Below are 23,077 nucleotides of genomic sequence, written 5' to 3' on the forward strand. Positions count from 1 at the left end.
CTAATGAGAGAGAGAAACAGCTGGAAATAAATCCCGTTTTGGATTACTCGTGAGCCTATTGTCCTTTCCTTTTAATTACCACAAGGTCACGGACAGATGCAAGGCAAAGAATGACTTGCCAGAGAGAGAAGCCAAGATAATCACTCCACTACCTCTAAAAATGTACAGTACATGTATTATTTCACAGCCAAGTAGTAAAAAACCCAGGTTAAGACTCCTTTTAAAATACATGTGTTGAAGGAAATGTAATACTGTAGCAGGATGGTAATAGTTCCTTTGTTATTATAGATCCCTCACATCTTTAGCTGCGATTTTTCTTCAAGCATGCTTCCGACACATGCTTCTGGGCAGAGACTGAACAGGAATGTGTATGAATTTTTTCATCCTGCTGTCTGCGTAGTTAATCACATGGCGGATCCTGTCCAACAAGTTTCCCCAGCAGTACAGCTAGCTATTACTTTGTGATACTGGCTTCTCACCTCTTTAATTCCAGCTGCAAAACTGTATTGAAAGACAACTTAAATACTTTCATAATGGCACTACTTAATAGGAGAATTTGTGGTAGTTGCCATAGGGAAATTGTGTAATCATCAATGGGAAGAGAAGTGCCCATGAAACAATTTCTATTAAAAGTTAATCCAAGGCGTGAAAATCCTTGTGAGAATATGAACAAATTCATAGATTAACAAGATTAACATGCACTACAAGCTCTGGAGGCAGGGCATTAATTCAGATTGTTAGAAAACAGATGTGGACTCTGGATTCTTGTCCTCCACCCCTTATTTTGAATGTTTTTCTACTGAAATCCTCGAAGTGTGATCAGTTCCATATGTGTTTAGGAGAGAGGCTGATGGGGGTAAAGCCTGCTGTTGGTTTGCTGCATCTGCGCTGATATTCTAGTTAGTGGGAAGGATGAAACAAATAAGAGCAAGAATTCTCACCTGAAGCAAAGTCCTTGCAGGAAATCTGGATAGCATGGATGCTGTTTCTAACATCAGATTTTAGGACATCCTGCCTTTCTTTAAGAGACCAGTTGGCTCTAAGTATATAAAAATATCTGATACAATACTGTGTCCAGATGTAGTAAAATGCTTTAAATTATCTGTCCCAGCTGTTCTTTAATCCAGACCCACCACTGAAACTCATTGTAAGAATAACAGAAATATTATTTCTTAATTCTGATATTCACCTATGTAATTTTCTATTTTTATTTCTGTATGTACTTTCTGTTTTCTCCTTCTCAGATACTACTTTTTGCTGTCTACACAATAACGGAGGAAAACTTTTCTGTTTCACAGCAGTGACTATCTAAGGTCTCTTCTAATTAACATCTAGAAAAGAGGAAACAAGATTAGAAGACAGAAAATGTGGAAGGGGAGCAGAGAGCTCATTGTATGTGTTCAAGGAGCAAGAAGCATCGGAAGCGAGGATAGAGAAGTCATGCGAATCGTCAGGATGCTATAAATAATTCCAAGGTAATCTCTTCTCTGTAAATTATTGTTTGGAGAAGCTGATGGGACAAGAGCCTGTGGTTTGAATTTAGAAGAAGCAATTACACCAGTCCAGAGTGCAGAAACTGTTATGCTAGTGTTTAGATACCAAGACCAGGAAACAACCACTGGGAGGGACTTGATTGCTCAGCCGTGATGGAGTCAGTGGAAAGAGAGCGTAGGAGCGGGCAGAAACGAGACAAGGGGATCAGGAGTAGCCCAGCAGAAGGGCAGGGGAAGGAGCGCAGGGAGCAGGCTGACCAAGGTGGGTAACCATCACTGGGCAGTGAGGGAGCTGCCTCACGGGTGGCCAGTGAGGTGATCTATTTCTGTCTGCATGGCCACCAGGATGCCCCAGGAGCCACTCCATCTCCCACCCTGTCTTTGGCTCAGGCAGCTCCTTCGTTTTGCTCTTCCCACAATGGCACTCAACAAAGCTGAGGGCTGGGCTGTGTGCAGCCCGGGTGAGCTGATCTCCAGCACAGCATGAACTGCAACCAAGAGTTCAGTGTTTTAATTAGACACAGAGGGACAGGAGGGAAGAGGATTTAGATCAATGAGAGTCTTGAGAGTCTGGGCCAAAGTAACAGACCTCGACCTCTTATGTACTTGACCTTGAGCGTGTTTAGGCTGGTGGGGAAGCAGAGGAGTTCACATAATCGCTGATTCTGAGAGGGGTTGGTGTATGGCACCCTGGCAAAGCATTTACTTACGGTCAGCAGAACCCATCATCTGTACTTCACTGCTGTTTGATATCTAAGCAGTGACATGTCAAACATCTTTGAAGGCTTTTTAAGTCTCTGAAAGCATCATGTAGTAGTTATCTACAGACTGCAGCAAATCAGAATCCCTTTGAGAGGAAGTCTGTAAAAAAAAAAGTTGATTGTATTTCAGCTCATGTTCACTTGGCATTTGAGTGCTTGGTGATCTTTGCTAGTGAAAATAAAGTTTATGATTATAGTAGTACTTTGAAATTACATGGTGCTGCTATGATGTTCTAATGCCATCTGAAATAGTGGCAGGTGAAGCTGCCCGTCACAGTTGCTGTGCTCTGCGCAGACAAACATTTGTATTTTCAGGGATTCACCGTATGGGCTTCAGCCAGTGCACTCTTCAGCCAGTTCACATCTAATGTGAACACAACTGCGTGATCAATTATTTAGACCCAGAAGGACAAAAAGCCTGGCGTCAGTGATAGAATAACGAGTCTCATGTTACCCAAAGTTATCTAGATACAGTCTTTGCTAATTAATATCACTTTGTGAGGTGGATTCGAATAGATTATTAGATATTTTCATGCATCTGCAATATTAATTTACTGCCTCTGCACGTATTAAAAATATTATTCTACAACTTAGATAAGCAGGATATCACAGAACTAAATATTCCAAATAGCAAAGCAAAATGTTTTACTGATTCGTATTAGTTGTTTAGTCTCAGTAGCAGAGAGTGTGTTTCGGTTTTTTGGGGTTTTTTTTTTTGTTTTTTTTTCTTCTAACAGCAAAGCACAAGAAAGCTTTGTGCTGGGGTTCCCAGTTTTTGCTCCACTGTTGAAATGTATTGGTTCAGCAACTTAGAATTAGACTACTTATGGATATAAATACCGTTTTGAGGAGATAATTTTTGGACCTCTAATGTAAATTTTTGCTCTTTGTCTTGAGAAATATCTCATCTTTTCTGCAAAATATTTACCTGATAATCAGATACATAGTAACTTTACACAAAGTACACCCAGGCTTCCCTCTAGCCTCTTGTACCAGCAATTATGTTATTTGAATTGATGCCTGTCCTTTCTCTCAGCCACTACAAAATATAGCCTGAGGAAGCTGGATCTGTTTCTGCTGATTTCAGTCTACCTTATCAGTCTTTTCTCAACTCTCTGACGATAACAAAAGGGAACATGCCATTTCACTACCATGGGTCACCTGCTATCTGACAAATAGAAACACCAGGGGCTGAAACTCTGGTCTGCTCTAGAAATATTGATTTATGGAGAAACTGAGGTGGAAGCTAAATTAGTATATCAAATAAGAAGGGAATGTAAAGTTTTTTGGTGTCTATTTATTTTTTTTTTATGGACTCTTTGAATTGTCTGTATGTATTTATCCATACTGACTACTATAGTGGTTTACCGTCACACTTGCATCAACACATTGCATAATCCTAAATTATCATTTGGTTTTCTGTGTCTACTCTCTGAACAACTTTTATTGTTTTTCTTGGCGTAACTGCATACTGTCTCCACCCTCTCTCCTTCTGCAACAGATCAAATTCTGCAAAGAATTCTCTACTCTGGATAGACTATCGCTTCCCACCCATGCTGTTCTCACTGAGGCTGGAAACATTATTAATTTTATTTAATGTGGGGAAAAACTTGGCTAACTCTTCAAAATTATCTTTCAAGTCCTGTAATCCAGTGAAGTCTTTATTTACAATGGTAATAGCTATTTCTCCCAGTGCTGTCCAAACTGAGTTCTCACTGGTTACAAGAGAATGAAGCACTGTTTTCCATTGTAGTGGCAAAATGGTCCCATTTTATTTTTCAGTTTGAGGAAAAAGCAGCGCAACCTTGTTCACAAGATTTTATAGAAAAAGAAGCAACTGTTACTTTCCAACTACTATCTTTAATAACTTTTCTGCCAGCGACCGAGGGAGGAAGGTCATATACAGCCTCATGAGTGTAAAACTGTTATTCCAAGACTTGGATTTTCCACTTCTTTCCAGTCCTAATCCTAGCACATGAATGCTGAATTTCAGTTCTGTCCATTGATTAATTATTTTTTTTCTTTGGACTCAAAATTACCCAAGTACAAAATAATAATATTGTACGATGATGTGGATAAAAACACTTCTCAAGAACTGCTGTTTCAGATGTATGCAGTGCTCCTGATAGAGGCTGCTTTTATTGAGGTGTCAGTTAGGTATGCTGAAAGCTATGCAGATATGAATGATTATTTCCTTGCACAAACACAAAAAAAATGTGAGTAGTGGCAGTACGGAAGATGTAAGCAAAACCTTCGGAAAGTTATGCAGCACGGAGGCACTGGCTTTCTTCCCTTAGGGCCCACCAAAGAGCAGCTGGGAGGAGGAAAGAAACTCTAGAGTTGAAATGAAATGTGATCTGGGGAAGACGACCTGTAGCTTAGCGTCGTCCTTGACAGTTTCATGGCAATTGTGTTGGATTTTACTTGACCATGCCAGCAATGTAATTACATCTTACCTGTCCCCCTAGTCTCATAAAAAAGCTAAAAGTCAAAGATGAAAGGTAGTTTTTCCTTCCTGTGGTGGTTGTGGTGTTTTTCGAAGCGCTGTGAACAGGTTTGGAAGTGGCTATATTAAATTATTCCAGGTCATGGTTTAAGAGACGTGGGAGAACGGCTGTTTGAAGAGTTTGGCTTATTTGGAAGTTAGATAACAGGTCTCCAGATAGGCTATAACTCAGATCAAACCAATGAAAAAGGCACAGAAAAGTCAACCCCATGCTATCCCAGGTCAGCTACTTTGTTGTTCAGGTATTAATCCTTTGGTTAGTCTTATGGGCCATATTTTTTAATTTTCAAGCAGTTAGATGTTTAGGGAACTTGTTCATTTTCTGTGTATTTTGGTTGGCCGGTAGCGATCGGCTTGATCCTATTCAAGATGAATAAGTGTAATGAAAATAACTTATTTCAGTCTGAGAGACTGAGAGGCATTTGGCTTTTCAAAGCTAAGAGCCAAGAGTGACATTATATGTTAAAGGTTTGCAGGATCGGTTATTAAAAGGCAATACGCTAGAGAAGGTTTTGCTGATTAAGTGCAAAACCAGAGAGAAATGAGGGCATCCTGGGAATTTCAAGTGCAGCAGACAAAAACCCCTTGCAGACAGTTGATTCAGAGGCATGGAGTTTGAAAAAGGAATTGACAGAAGATGGTATGAGGGAAATCACTAATAGGATGTTGCCTTTATAGCCAACTAGCTCAAATGCGTAACTGGGCTACTGTCACCAGTGTGCTTCTTGATGTAAATTAAGCACTGTAGGTAACAGAGGTGGGATTCCCTCCCCACACCTGACAAGATGTCCCCGGTGGCAGTGGGAAGGAGGCTGTGCAACACCCTGCTGCTGTGACTTTTGCTGTTTTCATCCACCTTGTCAGCTGTAAAACTCCTTGAGCAATCACAGCAGTCTGCTTGGGTAAAATGTCTGAGTGAAAATGGGAAGGAGCTGTAAGCTCCATCATACTGCTTTTGTAACAGCTGTTAAACTGCGAGTTAATCTAGTTCAAGTGTATTAAACCTTGAATCAAAAAGCATAAAATGTCAGCATAAGTATTTTGATGTGATACTGCCCCTAAAAAAAAAAAAGTCATTTACGGGGGTATGACTTCTGCTGGGGAGTTCTGGTTCTTGGACAGCAGTGGCAGATATACCAATTCCTGCTGATACTTGTTTTAGTCAAAACAAAGGAAATAAACAGGAATTTCCTGGAGAAGTGTATTAGGAAGGAGTAGGAGACCAAATTAACTTCCTAGATGAAAGTGGCTGAGTTATTTAAAGGATTCAAGTAACAACAGAGAGAGATGTCTTAGAGAAGACATACAGATACTGAAAAAAAACAGTGCCTGTGAAAAGTGACAAAGTTGCTCCAAGCAGGACGGCCATCCTCTCTGTGTGCACAGGTAGTGAAGGTGGATCTGAAGTGGCAGACAAAACCTAAGAAGCTTGTAAGGACAATGAAGTTTGACAGGCAAGAATGAAAGGAAGACACATCTAATAATAGTGTGTGTTTAATCGTTTATCTCTCATTAAGGAAATAAGCAGCTCAGAAAATGGTCATAGTTAACTTACAGCAATTAGCGGTGATGCAGTACCTGCTAAGACACTGCACAGTCAGCGTTTCCAGCACACACTTAGGCAAGGGCTTTGAATGGATGTTTGACATGGGCCTAAACCTACTGCAGAGATTTCAAAATACTATTTTTCCCTAGTGAGCTGAATGTTTGGGAGTGTTTTAGAAGGACAGTGATTCAATGCTTCATGGACTTCTGTCCTGAAATAACATGGTGAATTTGTTTTCAACTGCTTGGCTGCATGGTCCCAAAAATCCTTTTACTGCTTTTACATGGTCTACAAGTGCCAATCACAGATCAGGGCCTCATTTTGTAGGGAGCTGAATTCATGTCAATGCTTGAGCACACTGGTCTGGATTCCCAGACACCCAAAAGCTAGGCATGGAGATTTTCACTACATTTAAGTTCCCTTTCCTGCCCACCATTGCATTTCAGATGTGTTATGAACAAAGTGCTGGCAGCAGCCGGCTGCCTTTTTCTCTCTTCACTTCTGGCAGCGGTGTGCTGCTGAGTTTGGCCATGTGTAGCATGTCACCACCACAACCTGCACATTCACCGCCTGGAAAGGGGTTTGGGGTTGGAGACACAGGAAAACATGGTGAATCTGGAGCTTGATGTGTACTGATGAAGTTGAGGAACAGGGACCTGTCTGCCACGGCAGTGTAGGGAAGGCTCCACCAGCACAGCTCAGAGTTTCCCAGAAATCCCAAAAGACTATTTCATCATTTATTCTGACTGTCCCATATAAAGCAGATGATAGTATTTCTCACAGTACTCTGTGGGGAGGGTTAGGTCACAGCTTGGGTTAGATTTTACGATGTGCCTGTTCTCTGTCTTGAAGGTTAAGATTTTGTACGCTATCAGCAGAAAGCAGAGGGTACTGAAGGACCAGTGATGCTGGGAAAGAGACACCTGATCAGTCCCCAGGCAGCCTGGAGCCTACGCTCCATCAGGACTGTATTCCAGAGGACAGGAACTGCAGAAGGACCCCACTCCCCTCTCCTCCACACAGTTATCCTGCATCTGGAAATCTGGCACTGCCGTTGCTAACACACCCTCAGTGCAATGAAGAACAGATTTAGATGAGTTTTTTTATATCTATTTCTGCAGTCTTTTCCCTAGATGATCTGATCTTTTCTGTCTGTATTATTTGAGTATATCTTTTCTGCTACAAGGACTTGTGCCAAGAGAAGACCCACATGAAGCAATTGGTCTCCTCTGCGCCTCAGTCATGAAGACCCGTGTCCTTGGTGCTGCCTTAAAGGACCCCTGCAAGTGACTCAACCACCACAAAAAAGGCATCCCTTTCTTGCATCTTCTGCCTAGCCAAGTGCATGCTGTTAAATCACGGGCCCTATAGTAGGTTTAGATCATGCTTCACCGCTAAGCAGTAAGTAACTAAAGCTTGAAGTGTCCTGCTAACAGAGCGTCACCCAAGCATAATCCAGGCCCTGACTCAAATTGACAAGGACAGGTTGGCCTCTGAAATAATCTCTTTAAATAGCAGCAGCTATCTCTCTGAAAGGCATTTCCCTCCCCCAGCCAGCGCTGGGGAGCTGCGTACGGCGCATCGCCCACTATTTCCCACCCAGGCATTGCAGGGCTGGCACTTTTCACAGGCAAGTGTGTCCCCTGCCCGCAGTCTCCCAGCTTTGCTTTGCACCAGGAATTGCAATGAATTTTGCAGCACAGTTTCTCTACTCCAGGGTGTTAAAAAACCGAAGTCCCAGGGACCGCTCCAGGGAAGATGAAGACTACGATCCTTTCTGGCAAAGGTTGGAGAATATTGCTGTCTGACTTAGAGCTAGAGTGCTCCTTTCTCCCCCTCGGGGATCATGGTCAGCCCTCGGGGTCCTCCCAGGGCCAGGCCCATGGACATGACAACCCCTGGACCCCTCCTGCCTCCTTTTGGTGTCATAGTTGGAGTTTTGCTTCACCTCGTTGTTTATTTAGTTGCTGTGCTGTATAGGTAATGCTTTCTTTTTCCTTTCCTTACTTTCTTAAGAAAAAAAAAAAAAAAGGAAGTTATTTGTAATTTTTTGGTATCTCCCAGGGTTCTGTGGATATGAGCTGGTCTTGGGGTCATTCAGTGGGACCAGTGGAGATTTGAATACTTGATGCTCATGGAGTTCAGCTTTTTTATATCTTTATGTAATAACCCTAGACAGGCTGATGGATTGCTGAAAATCTACCTTGGGACAGCCTGTATCAGATCCTGTTATTTCAGATGTTCTGTGGTTGTCTTTGTTCTGGTGCTTATGGTCTTACTGAGTTCCTGTTTTCAGGCTCGGGTGGTGCCGAGGGAATTTAGGAGACATCTAGTGCCCTTGCATCAGCAGGGGAGCGTGCACCCACGTGGCATGATTCTGCCTGCATAGCCTCTCTCTTAACCTTGTCCATAGTTGCTTTCTGCCCAAATGTTATTATCTGGACACTGCTAGCAAGGTCACAACCTGGTGTTGCCAGATAATGGTATAAAAAAGGGGCAATTCTCATTTCCTGCATCCTGCCAATAGTCGCAGATGTTGGTAATGTTTAAAAGATAAATTGTTTCAGTGGGCTCAGTGTTGTTAATAAACCCTCACGGAACAGCAAAGGTGAGGACAAGGTCTCAGTTCTGCATTGAAAAAATGGCTTGCCCAAATTCACACGTGATGTGACGTGTTCTGTAGCAAACTGAGAATCTTAAACCGATGCTTTCATCACAGGACCACTCTTTCCTCTCGTTTGGGTTATGCTAATCATTCTTTATTACAAGTGAATTATGGAGATGTGTTAATCCCCAGAGAGCCTCTAAACTCAGAATACATTTAGTTTAAAGAGGGAAAAAAAGTTTAATTACCCGAAGAGTTTTAACTGGTGAACTGTGTGCAGTATTTGATAGTGATCATTTGACATTCACAGCTGTGAATGTCCCGTAAGAAGTGCTTAGAGGGATGGGTCTGTTTGAGGGACACTTGGAAGGTGTTGAAGTAGAGGCAACCAAGAGGGGTGACCTTCTGAGTTCTTCTTGCTTTCAGATTACTTTTTCTCCTGTTACCTGTTTAGCAGCTGACACCCAGTTGCCATTGCCAGCAGTAAGCAATGACATTTCAGTAGTGTGTACAGAAGACTGGCAACGGATTATGACCACAGATGAAGCCAGATATAGTACTAGGCTCAGGCTCTGGTAAATCTGACTTACTGAAAGTAAGGAGATATTTTATCAGAAGTGATAATGCAGCTTGGTTGTTCCCTGCATGAGCCTGAGCTCTCTTTACATTTGTTGCTGGTGTAATATAATACGGTTTTGTCAGATCTCTATATGGTGAGTGGAGTTATAAATGCCTGCTCAATCTCAAAGCTTGGTTTTTATGTACCTGTCTATGCTGGACGGTCACAGCACATACATCCCCTAACGTTTGTGTCATACAAGCTAGTAACTAAGCCCTGATCTCTTCGTCTTTAAGACACTCTAATAAGGAGCCCTGCTACGAACTTCCTGCAAGACACTTAGGCAGGTCGCTCGATCTGTCTGTGCCCCAGTTTCTATCAATAAAGTTGAGCTATTATTTACTGAAGTTGTCTTTCTGTTTACGGGACAATGTTGGTGATTCCTATGTGACTTAGGATCACTTTGCATAGGATTTGGGTATCTAAATATCAGAGATGCATTTTAAATTTCCGTCCTATAATTGCCACTAGTTGGAGCGATAGTCTCAAACAGGTGTTTCTAGCTACTAGTGTTATACAAAATAATGATAATTTGAGACGGTAGTGTTTGAGTGCAGTATTGTCTTTGATCTGTTTTAACTGTATTGTCAAGGAGAGATCTAGTGTGTTCCTTCACTCAGACACTGTACAGTGCAGTTACCTAGAATTACTAGCAGTGAGGAGGAGATTTGTTATGACGCTTCTTGCCATTTGTATCTCAGCAAGCCTCAATTTTTCTACCATTTCTCTTTCCTAAAGGCCTGCTCGCACAAGCTGCTGAGATGCTTTTAAGAAGTGCTGCTATTGCAGAATTTGGATATGTTCGGGGAAGGGAAAAAAAAGATAGAAGAGGAGTTGGGATGAAACGGGAATATTTAGGAGTTATTGGGAAAGGGGATTGCAACAAATGGGAAGGTATCAGAGGGAAGGCTCAGGCATCCAGAAGGGTCAGAGGAGATGGGGCTGGGGACATGCATATGTGTGCTGATGAGTTAATTACAGGCCAGCCCCAATTCGTTGGGATGGTTTGAAGTGGTATTCAAACTCAACATGTTGCCAGTTTGCGCTATGCAGCTGATCAGCCCAAGTTAGGCAATGGAGTATGAAATTCTTGTTGTGGTGTAGACCTATAAGGATGCTAGAATACTTCACAGAACTTGTACCATACTGTCAGAACATCTTCACAGTGAGTGTGTATCATTGTGAATGTAGATGATAAAAACTGCCGTAGAAATGACAAAGAAATGCTGACTTTTCAGTCTTATACTAAAATTCCTTTGTTTCCTTTTGTGACACTTGAATTTCTCTCTGTGAAGTAGCACAGTAACATGGGAATGCATGTCCATAATTCCAACTTCACTTCTGCCTCGAAAAGCATTTTTTTTACTAATTTTGTAAGAGGTGTAAGAGCTGCCAAGTGGACCAAATACTGACATTGAGTATGTCTGCAAATCAAAATGGCAACATTAGGTCAGATCAAAGAGCAGTCTGCCTCTGTGTCTTCTCTGTAACGGTGCCCAGTAACAGGAGCTTGGAGAAAAATAAAAGCCACCTAAGGCACTTTCTCTCATATGCCTTCATGGAGTTTGCCAAGTAAGTGCTTAGGGGCTTCCTGAATCACAGATTGCTTCTTCAATGATATGTTTAGTGGTGCCTATTAGACCTACTTCCACACAGTTGCACAACTTTTAGGAACCCATTTATACCATTGTCGTTCATAGCATCCTGTGGCAATGAGTTCTGTGAGCTGATTATTTTCTGTTAGAAGGGAACTTTTAAATTTTCTCTTTGATCCTTTCATATGATTTCCCCCTAACAGTTACGCTGGGAGAAACAGTGACTAATTATTCCAGTTGCCTATTTTCTGGACATCCCTGACTTTGTAGATTTTCTGCTCCTTCAGTTTTAGAAGCTGAAGAGATCCAGTATATCGGTTTAATCTGTTTAGTCCGTTTCACAAATCCTGAGGAAGGCAATCTGCATGTACTTCGTCTAACGGGGACATGCAATTGCCCCATCGTTGCAGGATAACTGTGTGGGCGTTTCTTTCTCCTTGTAACGAAGGGTACAGCTGTCGTGTTTATGTATAGTATGCACTACTGCTGCATTTTATCTTCCCAAAATTATATTTTCAGCTTTTATTAATTTCTTAGTTTATTAATATTACTATTTTTCCATACTTGTTTTCCCCAGTGCTATTTAACATGATGAAAATTATCAATATATTAAAAAAAACCAAACTGGAAACAGAAAAATTATCCATTCGGGGTTGTTGCTTTTTATCATTCTAAGAGTAAATTTCAGTACACATTGTCTTTGCGTTGGCTTTGAGACTTTAAACTATGTAAAGCTATCTGCTTAAACAAATGATTTTTTTTTTCTTTCCAGTGCCTTAATTATTCATGGAATATCTGTATACAGACCTTCTCTTTTGTTTTTTACAGTTATGCTGAGCAGCTGTTGTTGAAAAAGTAGGTTTATAAACTGTATTTTCATGTTTGCTTTTACTAATCACTTTAAAGGTAAAATTTCATAATTTATAACCATGTAACAAAGCTTGCCATCTGCATGTTTGTTTTATGGTTGGAAATAAACAGACTTCTTAATGAAAACTTTCCTAGACAAACTCCAAAAGAGAAAAAGCGATCCATTTGAAAGGAGCAATGTTTTATAATGCTGGGGTTTGTATTTATATTGGCTCAGGTTTTCATCTGTTGAGCATGATTGCTAGAACGGGGGCCATACTCCGTTGCTGTGCATGAGAAGTCACGTGCCGTCTTTTTGTGAGCACTTGCATGTTTTGCTGCCTGCTTTAACTGTCCCTGCAAAAGAAATTCATACGGAGCTGATCTACGCCGAGCATATGAACTGTATCTGAGGAGAGAAATGCATCTAACCCAACAGGGTTGCTAGTTGCCTCTTTGTGATGGATTGCCAAACCTACACCCACTGTTTACCTTGGGGTTCGAGAGCTCTCAGTGGGTCTGTGGCCCACCTGGATGGGTTCAATAGGGAAAAATATCATTCACTTGTATAAATTAAAAATATTTACAAAGAAGGGGAATAAAAATCCATCTGAAATAAATGTATACAATACATACATACACAACAGCATGATGATATTTCTTTGGTGATGAGGCTGCTGACCTTTCAGATGCAAATGGATGATAGTTGCCATATTAAATGTTGAGATGGTAATGTTTCAGATGTGCTTTAAACCTATCTCAAGCTTGAAATTGCTGCGTATATTTTACAGCTGTTTGACTTTTGTTCTTTTTTTCAAATTGTCGTAAGGTGTTGTCTCCATCAGTGTCCTGAGCAGATATTCACTGTTTATGAGAGCAGTGCTGCAGATCAAGGACTGAGAATCTGATTTATTTCCCTCCTTTGTTCTGCCAAAAAAAAAAGGAAATCCAAGAGTAGGGACAAAAATCAATATGCCATTTTGGTCTTTATATTTGCAGATGAAAACATTTGATGTCACACTAGTGTGGCGGTACATTCCCCTGTAGTTTGTAGTAGTTTGTCTGGAGTTTTTTATGGGCTTTTTGTAATTGATTGCAATAGATACAAGGAAAAAGTGTGAATTTATCTCCTATCTCAAATGCCAGTCAGTAAAAAAAAATTTGACCTGGAAAAATCACAATTTTTTAATCTACTTATGTGTTTTACCCTACATATACCCTTTTAACCTATTGCCAATGGAAGAAATATTGTTCATTGCTAATGCTTGCTAAACATTTTAGATAGTATGTTTAGAGAGAAGATGTGTGTGTTCTTCTCTTGGAGTGGTTATGGGCTACTGTGATACGGAAAATGAGATTTGGGGGAGGGGGCGGGCAGGTAGGGAGTGAACACTTGACAACGATGTGGCCTTTTAGATGATGATAGCTGTTGGTTAAGCCAGAGGCTGTGCTGCAACAAGTTCATGGGGTGACAGTCTGATCCGATTCTCATCTTTGCCTTAAGCTAACTAATATGCAAGACCTAACATTAAGCTAACTAATATGAGAACTAACACTGGAAGCTTAACATCTTCATGAGGTGTTCCAGCCCTCTAACCTCAAAGGAGCAAAAATGCAGAAAAGTATGGAATAGAGCTACTTGATAAGCTATTTAATTTGGAGGTAGAATGCTGGTTGTGTGGGTGTATCAGCTTTAAGATACAGTATCGGGAAAATATTTTAAATCACAAGTGTCAACATAAACAAGTTACAAATGTGTAAATATTTTATGTATTTCTTAGAAAATTAGTGTTGATCTCATTAATTTTGGAGAGAGACCTTGCTACAGAAGTTGTCCTTTTTTATCTCCTGTGAGGATATATAGAATCATTGATGCTACTGGTATATTATTTGATTCAAATAACAAAACCTTTTATGTTGGCTGTATTGTTACGTGAAATCCTCAGTGGAACAATTGGAAGTGTAATAGAAAGCAGAGCTACTGGCACAGATTATTGGGACCACAAAGAAAATGGATGACACTTTCAAAAGTGGGGCAATTGCTCAAAAAGCAGCTGTTTCTAAATATTTTTCAATTCTTTTTGGAAATTATTACAATGCATGTTACAGTGCTGATCACTGCTGTAAAACTAGGGTGACATTTGCTTTAGCCAGCCCTGCTGATGAATAACTACATAACTTAAATCCAAATTGTTTTGTGAAAATGGTAAATATTTTTTGTTGGAGATGATGCTGAAATCTCTGACATAATTTAACATGTGTATTTTTAGAAAACCCTTTCTTTCAAATAGATTAATATTGACTCCTTCATGTAGAGGGGCTTACACCAGCTGTGTAATCACAGCCACACACCAGAAGTGGTATCAGCTGTTTTCCAAATCACTCATCTTCTGCTTAATGCTAGTTTTTCCCCACAGTACTCCCCAAATTCCAAAAATTGCTAGAGGTTTTTTTCATTTATTTCTTAGTAGGGCTGCAAAATCCTACATTACAGTATGTTATCCCCCGTGAACTCCTCAACACTGTAGAGTAAGGATGTTGAGGGTAGGAAAACTGGTAAATTTTTGTAGCAGTGTTGTCTTTCTAAAGTTTCTTGGGGAAGGATGTTTGTGTGGCATCACGGTGTTGTCTTACCTGCAGGTGGTTTTGTCTATGAAGTGTTAACTCACAGATCAGGAGTCCTAGTTCTCTAGCTCTGTAGTAGTATATAATTGTTATCCCTTATCAAAGTAATTTCCTTCCCATCATAAGGCAGTTGACAACTATCAAGAGTATGCTTTGCAAGAATGCAAGAGCAGAGAAACAGACCTCTCGTGTACAACGTAATGACATTTGTTACTTCTATAAATAGTATTAGGGAATGCTTTGCAGCAGCTCTTTGCCTTTTTGGAAGAACATGGAGTTGCATACAGCAAGTACAATTCTAGTTATTCCAAAATTTCTGGAAGCACTAAACTGGAGTCATTGCTCATTGAGACTGAGCACTGAGGAAGGTCTGGCTGCCCAAACAGCACAGATTATATCTTTCTTATTTTCTTGGATATGACAGTTTCCCAGTTTGTTCACATGCCAGATTATCTGTGGCTTTTCTAAAAGCTGAGCGGCTACGGTAGCTTTCAATCCACCTACAAGATAAGGTACTGTGACAGTAATAATTCAGGCTGCCTATTTGAGACTTGCAAAGAGCAACTGAGATGTGCATCCTTCTTAAACGCTAAATGTCGAGCCTTTAATCATACAAGCCTTCCTAACAAGTTTCTTGTATTTGTTTTTAGGGATGACAATAAAATAAAGAAACAAGATGCCCCAGCACTTTGTGATCTTCACTGTTGTAAGGATGGGCCAATAAGAAATGGTCTTATTGCGCAGAAGCCACCCTCTATCAACCCTGAGAGACTGAAAGATTTTGGTGAGGAGGATTACCTGAATGGGGATGTGAAGACCTGGGAAATGAAGATAGTGAGCCGTAACGAGGAGTTACTTAGGGATGCCCTTTCCCGCATCCCTCAGTCAAGCAGTAGGACCAGCCTGTCAAGCTCTAACAAGCTGATTCGTTTTGAAGATATTAGTGCAGCAGCTTTCAAAATCCAGTGCGGTGTTCAGAAAACCCCCTGCATGGTAGGGAGTTTATATGGCTTTGCATTCTCTCAATATTTCTTTTATTTTCTTTATAAAAGTTTATTAGAAATTAATGAAGATTATGTGTGAGTTGCAACAGGTAGATCTGTGTAAGATGTCCCATGTTCATATTAGTTGTTAACTGTCAGTAATAATTTGCTTCTTACTTGTTTATACTAACCTAAATCCTCAAAGATTGCAGTGACCTGTAAACAAAGGATAAACCTTGTTAGGCGTAGACTTAATGCACTGTGGTATTACGCTGCCGGTGAAAAACTCCTGAGCTGGAGATGTTGGACTATCAGTGTTTGGAACCAGCTCTCGTATCTGGAGAGTTTGAAGATACAGATTTTCCTTCCTAGCCAACTTGTCAAGGCTGGATATGTTCTGTAACCAGGTGGCTCTGCCACGTGTGTCTTCAACAAAACAAGGATGTTGAGATATACACACACAAACATACGCACCTATCGATCAGTCTAGGTATGAAAATGACTGAGACACTCCCATAAATGTACAAGCATTTGCTAAAGCGTAAGAGAGATACAGTGGGAAGCTGTTTAATTTGAGGTGTATATCTACTGTTGGGAGCACTTCATGAAGGCTACTGAGGCATTCTGTGGCTAATCTCCTCTTTTCCCTGCAGTGAGTGCGAAGCGCGTCTCTGCCAAATGGCAATTCATAGCAGCAGCCCCAAATTGCTCTCTCGATGAACCCCTCCCTGTTGCTGACCAGGGGCACCCCGCCAGCCTCACTGGCTGTGGATTGTCTTTCTGGCCTGCGCAGGGAAAGAATCTTGGTGTCCAAGCCACTGCTTGGAATTAACAGCCCCTGGAGCAAAGTGGTTGGGTCTGCAGGTCTCCTGTTTCCCACATGGTGCTTGCTGATCCACAGATTACTTTTGGTGGTTTTTTTTAGCTTAGAGTTCCCAAAATAATGATAGCTGTGTTTGTTTTGTAGCATTCTACTGAAGAAGTCTGTCTCGTGACAGAGGGCATGATACAAGGGCTGTAAGGTGGCACAAAAAGTTTGCAGGGTGGTGTGTGGGCCAGAGTGCAGGGAGTCAAACTGGATGCTTTTGCGTTCGTATCCTGCCTGTTCAGAGTGACTTGGGACTAAACCATCCTGCCCAGCCGCAGCTGGATCTCCTTTCAGAGTGGAGAAGTTGGCCTGTTTGGGAAAGTGGCGGGGGCAGTGAGCAAACGTGTGCAGCATGGGTTGTTGAGGGGCCAGGGCCTGGGTGAACAGAGGGAGCATGCCAAACTCTGGGTATTGCATTGTTTGCCACCAAAATTCTCAGACTGTCACGCCTGAGAGCACAGACAGTGCTCTGGACAGAAACGTCTTCTGCTTTTGTACAGAAACTGTCCCAGGAAGAGCAAATTTGCAGTTATATTGCTGGTAGTGAGCACTGCACTTCTCTGTAATTGACAGCTCTGGTCTCATTTGTTAGATGGGTTTAATTTTGCTGAACAAAGGTAAATCTGTGGGCACGGAGAGTGCCAGGGCTTAGTTTGGAAAGCAGAACTAGCTAGCTCCCTTTCCTTTGGTAGCCTGGATCATCCCTTTCCTGTGGCTCATGGCGTCGTGTGCTTCTGCCAAACCGGTGAAGTCTACCTCAGCCCCGTCCCCAGAGCCACGTCCTTGCTCTCCACACATCCTAATGCAGGAAAAGGCTGCTCCTGCAGACATCTGTGTAATTCAAAACTTTTCGTAACCTGATCGTGCTCCTGCTCACATGTAGTTAAGTTCTCTTTGGCCAATTCACGCCATTTGTTCTCAGGCAGCTTTGCCCCTCGACTAAAATAGTTCTTTTCTCTTGGGTTGTCCCTGGCAGATTTATGCAAGACGGTTGTATCCCCTTTCTGCATTTATTGTGCCAAACTAAACAGGCTAACTTTTCTTTAGTCTCTTTTTATGAACTGTGCTTTTGGGATGATCAGAATAGTGGAAAACCTCTATCCCCACTTGCTGTAGTGTGAAAATAGCCCACGACTGTTGCTATTCAAAGTAATGTTCCCACAGAAGTCATTAGTATATGTTTCGTGCATTGATTCTAAAGGAAAGTACTGAAAGCACAGAGTGATGAAAATAAAAATACATATAATCTTTATTTTAACTCATCAAAGAGAGGTAATAGCCCCTTTCAGGGACATTTGTTTGGATTTAAAAAGTGAGCATGACTATAATTCATTCAGTTCAGTTAATTGAATGGAGAAACACATTGCAGGGTGATTCCTAATCTGCAGGCGAGACCGTGGATGGAGCGTCCTGGATCCTTACGCAGGAGTTTGCCTGGAGCTGAGTGATGGCATCATGACTGATTGTAACAGATGTTATAGAGGTAGTGAGTACAGGAAAGCAAGGAATTAGTATTCAATTGGGCACTTGGTTTGGTTACTGATATAGGAACTTCAAGTGTTGTTTTGCATTAGATTTGTGTGTGCCAAATGGAGGTAGTGCTGTGTGTTGTACGTTAGACACTGTGTCTGTAGTCCTTGGGTAAGATCATGGTGACAAAAGGGAAAACTTACAGGCTGGATTAATGAGTCTTACAAGGTCATGCATCAGGTCAGCACAGCCGAAAATAGCACTGACACCTCCTTTGTTAGAAGTAATGGCTATATTTAGGCTGCATGAAAAAAGAAAGCCTCAGTTAAAGGAAGCAGAAAAGGATAACCTAAAGAATTAAAATATTGAGTATCAAAATTAAAGAAAAACAATAATAATCTGAAGTACACCACCTCTGTGGTAAAAAGTGACTTAATGACACTATTTTTAAATGTAGAAGACATAGCAACTTGTGAAGGCACAAGATTCATCTCCTTAAATCTGTTTTCTCATTGTTCACTCTAGAATCCAAGATATTCTACAAAACCAAAAATGGTAAAACTAGTGCAGTATGTGAAGAACCAGTAAAGCAGTGTTTCTCATCTAGTGTTCTTGTTCTGGTGTGTATAGGCATTCTCCATAGATTAGGCTGTTTAGGAGAGAAACTATTATCCTGTTAGTGTACTAAGCACTTTCCATTCTTTCAGTTCTGCAGCCAGAATTGCAAAAGAACAGCAAGTGGTAGCTCTTCTTGCAGGATTTTCAAAAGCAAAGCAGAGAATCTGGCCCCACCTATGGGTGAGGAACTTGATATATACTTGTAAATCCACTAAAAATCCTTTAAATATTAATCTGAAGCATTTAGTTTAATTGTATACCTTAAAGCAACTATCTCTTTCAGATATATTTAATTTGTATAAATTCATTTTGAAAGTCCTATAGTCTGAAAAAAATGTCAGTACATAGTAATATGTACACTATACACCATATGTGTGACACTGCCAGATACTGTTTGAGATAAATATTTAAAATATGTTGTCATACTGTCTTTTAATCTATCTCTCTTTCTGAGTTATGATAAATGAAGGCTTGATCCCCTAAATCCCCAGGTCCTCGTTTGCTTTGGCAGCCAATGGAAGAAATAGAGCCAATTACGAAATAGAGATGCAGTAAGCCTAGGGAGCTGGAACCCACAGGCTTCCTGCAGCTCTATTTCATAAGTTAGCTTGTTTAAAACTCTTGTTTAGATAATACGGTATTAGGAAATGAACATGGCGATGCATGCTGTGAGTGTCTTACTAAAGAAATGATAAAGGTTTGACATTAAAAAGAATATTTTTTAAAAATCATGCGTTTGGACACTGCATCACATGTACACTATACTTGCTAATTCCTCTCAGCTCAGGGATTCTTTCTGTTCCAAACACTGAGCGTTTTCAAACAGCTGCTGCTTACACTTGCAATCCTAGGAAATATTTTTTATTTCCATCATTCTTCAAATAAGAAACTTCTTTACTAATGTTGTACTGGCCTTGGGATGCAAAATGGACAATATTCAGTAGAAAATTGGTGGCAGAAACCATAGCAGAGTCATCATGGGGCTCAAGGAGGAATTTTCTAGCTGCTTTTCTATCTGTTAAGAGATGACCTTATTTTTTGGGGTGTTCAATATCCAGTTCTAGCAAGTGCTAAAATATGAGACCATAGGGTGGTTTTTGAAAAAAAAAATTGAAAATACTTATTTTAATATCTGTATTTGAACAGTAACACCAAAACAAGTGCTATTTTCAGGATTCATAACGGCATGGGGTACATATTTCACTGCTTTGAGTTCGAAAATTGCTTCCATAAACCAGAAGATTCTGGTAGGTAACAACACATTGTCATGTATTTCTAAAGAAAGAGATTATGAAATTTACTTTTTAAAGCTCATTCATAGCAGTTGAATGCATACCTCACCAGGGAGCTGATGGGATCTGGAAGATTGTTCTTAGTTTTAGATACATCTGCATAATAACATTTCTATACTCCAGTATTCTAGACTATCCAAGCAGTATGGAATGGACATCTACCTAAAGAAAGAGTTCCTCCAGTACACGGGATCCGTGAAGGAACGAGGTGTACTGTACCTTCTGACATCATTGCCTCAGGTATAACAAAATGTCAACATTCAAAAGGAAATAGATTAGTTCTGATTCACAAAAATGGAGCAGAATTTAAGACAATTTTACCCATAATGTCAGTGGAATTGCAATGTTTCTTGCCTTTTGAGCCATTGTTCTGAACAACATAGATAGGTCTGCAAGTATCTGAATGTAAAATATGAAATACGTTACTTCTTTATTTATGCTTGGCTGATCTGCTGGTGAAATGCTTAAAAATATTTGAAATCTTGCAAAATGTAAATATCAGCATTTTTCTGTGACATTTAGATGAAAGTGTTTGTATGTGTACTGCAGTTCTGACATGTTGAAACTATCAAACTTCAAGTGATGATGAAATTGAGTTACAATGGGTGATGAGAAGAATCGAGATCACCAATTGATTTTGTAATGAATTTCAGTATCGTTACATGAATAGCTTGTTTATCATTTGTCATAGGAGGTTATTGAGTCTCTGCAGCAATCATCATTATAATGCCATGGTACAGCAGCCTAGAAACAGTGGTTATTCCTGCACTTTTGTAATAATATGAATAAATCCTTCTATTAAAGGAAAACTCGAAATGAAATAATTTCCCACGGGCAGGGAAAAGGGGCCTGATATCAGCCCTGAGAGGCCAAGTACTGGCTTTTCTGGGATCAGCTGGAATTTTGCAGTTAATTCCAATGGAACAAGAATCAAACCCAGAGTTGCGCAGGAACAGAGACTGATCTTGTGCTTTCTTAACCCTGTGTGTAAATCCTGAGATCACACCAGACATGTATCTATCTGTTGTATCATTATATCCTAATGTGACCAGCTAGTAGAGGAAAAGAAGGAAATCAGACCATTAAAATGATCCAGGATCATATGGGACAGCTTTGTGACTGTATAACATGCAATAAGCAACTCTGTTTTTTAGGATCAGCAAAGAAAGGGGGTGATTGTGGCTTCGGACAGTAACTTTTCCATGGCCGTTGCTTACCACGCCTCAGAGCTCCGTATTCCAGTGTTTGTCATCATGTCAACCAACACGTCCCCGGCCAGAGTGAAAATGTGCCGTGAGTACGGTGCCATGGTTATCTCCTATGGCACTACAGCTAAGGATTCCCAGACGCACGCAAGAAGGTTGGCACAGGAGAATGGTTACCTCTACCTTGAAGAGTAAGTGGAAATTCAGGCTGATTAGAAAGATTAGATTAGATACTTGTACAATTAGTTTCATTAAAATTTGATCACGGGTCATCAACATGTTCCCATTACCTAGGGTACGGACAGTTACATATTCCCATCATGAGTCTTTCTGTAACAGTTGGGGATGGAAAGCAAAATGAAACACTTCTTTTCCCCTAAATTAGGCAAGCTTCCTGACTAGGAATTATATAGGCTAGTATGGTAATGGATACATGTTAACTCTTGATGTATCTTGTCAGAAAGCATTAAAGCTAGCTTTTATTCTTCGTCTCCTGTTTGGAGTAAGGTGGGTAAGAGCTAATCTTTAGTGCAAGGGGTTCAGTGGCATAGTGTAGAGCAAGAGACGGTTAACGCTGTAAAATTTTTGCATATCTGATGTGACTGACAAAACTGTGATTCTGCTTTGAAAAAAGATGATTAAGAGGCTACTTGACACATTGTGGTGGTTTAGCCCGGATCACCACACAGTTTTCTTATTCACCCTGCCCCTACCTAGTGGGACAGGGGAGAGAAATTGGGAAGAAAGGAAAACTCGTGGGTTGAGATAAAAACAGTTTACTAAAAATACTAAAAACTACAAAGCTAACAGGATATAAGGATATTAATATATACAAAATATACAAAATGAACAATGTACAATTTCTCACCACCCGATGTCCGAATGACCGACGCAGCCCGTCTTGAGCAGCGATCACGGGAACAACACCGAGCAGCAAGCAAAGGGGGAGAGCAAGCTAGCAAGGTAGAGGGAACGATGCCAGCAAGCAAGAGAGAAGAAAAGAATGCCAAGGGTGCCCGAACGGATACCCGACAAGGAAAGGAATAACTGAAAATGATGCCCCCTCCCATGGGCAACCCCCACTTATATACTGAGCATGACGTTTATGGCATGGAATACTCTCTTTGGCCAGTTTGGATCAATTATTCTGTCTGTCTTTTGCCCAGCTTCCCGCATCTGCACGTTAACGAGACTTGGAAAGCCAGACAGTGTCCTTGGTCTCATTAACAACAACTCATATCATCAGAATGTTTTTATCCACATTCTTCACACACAAAATCCAAAACACACCGGCTACTGAGAAGAAAATTAACTCCATCCCTGCTGAAACCAGGACACACATATATTTAAAGTAGCTAAGGATGAGTATAAATTTAAGTTTGAAGTATTTAAGGTAATTGAACAACCTGGATCTAATAAAAACATTATTAGAATAAGATAAGACAAGCAAAAATATATAGAACTGATCCATTTTCCCCTTTTTTTCCTTTTCTTTCTGCAGTCTCTTCCACCCTTCCCTTCCCTTCCCTTTTTTTTTTTTTTTTCCTTACCTTTTTTTTCAAGTAAGATTTCCAAAAACACAGAGGGATAAATCATTACCATGAGGTAGCTGGCAGCCACTCTGATGCACTGAGCTGGAATGTTATTCTCTCTCCCCATCGCTGCCACTGTGCAGGCTTTATCCACCACTTCATGTTTGTACGGCCCCTGCTGCAGTGAGTGCCCATTCCCCTTCGGCTCCTAGGCACTACCACATTAAACATAGTAATAATGTGTAATGTTGTTTGGAAAGAGGATTGCAGAATGGAGAAAGTCCTCACTTCTTTACTTCTGGTTTAATTGGGAAGAGTACAGTTTATTAAAAACTGTACTCTTCAATTGCACTGTTAGGTCTGCCGACAGCAAGTGACCCATAAGGGCTGGTTGCTGTGCCTTGTCTGTCAGCACAGGCACCACCTTGTTCAAAGAAGCCCAAGGGAATGAGGTGCCCTAGCTCCCATGGAATTTTAAACCCATTTAGGCTCTCTTTGAAAAACACAGCT

General features: G+C 40.7%; 1 protein-coding gene across 2 annotated transcripts in view; it reads left to right on the forward strand.

The window, feature by feature from the left end:
- Positions 1-7,928: 7,928 nt before the first annotated feature.
- Positions 7,929-23,077, forward strand: part of LOC147600032 (uncharacterized) — a 30,440-nt gene continuing 15,291 nt past the window's right edge. Inside the window, exons 1-5 of one of the 2 annotated variants that reach the window (XM_086752534.1) lie at positions 7,929-8,092; positions 11,954-11,980; positions 15,250-15,592; positions 19,954-20,070; positions 20,985-21,226. In XM_086752534.1, the coding sequence (XP_086608660.1) occupies positions 7,992-8,092; positions 11,954-11,980; positions 15,250-15,592; positions 19,954-20,070; positions 20,985-21,226 (830 nt within the window). In that variant the 5' untranslated portion in view covers positions 7,929-7,991. Of the gene's footprint in view, positions 8,287-11,953; positions 11,981-15,249; positions 15,593-19,953; positions 20,071-20,984; positions 21,227-23,077 lie in introns of both variants that reach the window. The other variant, XM_086752533.1, reaches the window with a different exon arrangement.

Source organism: Chlamydotis macqueenii, chromosome 7 (genome assembly GCF_036417535.1).
Source record: "Chlamydotis macqueenii isolate bChlMac1 chromosome 7, bChlMac1.mat, whole genome shotgun sequence".
NCBI classification, from domain to species: domain Eukaryota; kingdom Metazoa; phylum Chordata; class Aves; order Otidiformes; family Otididae; genus Chlamydotis; species Chlamydotis macqueenii.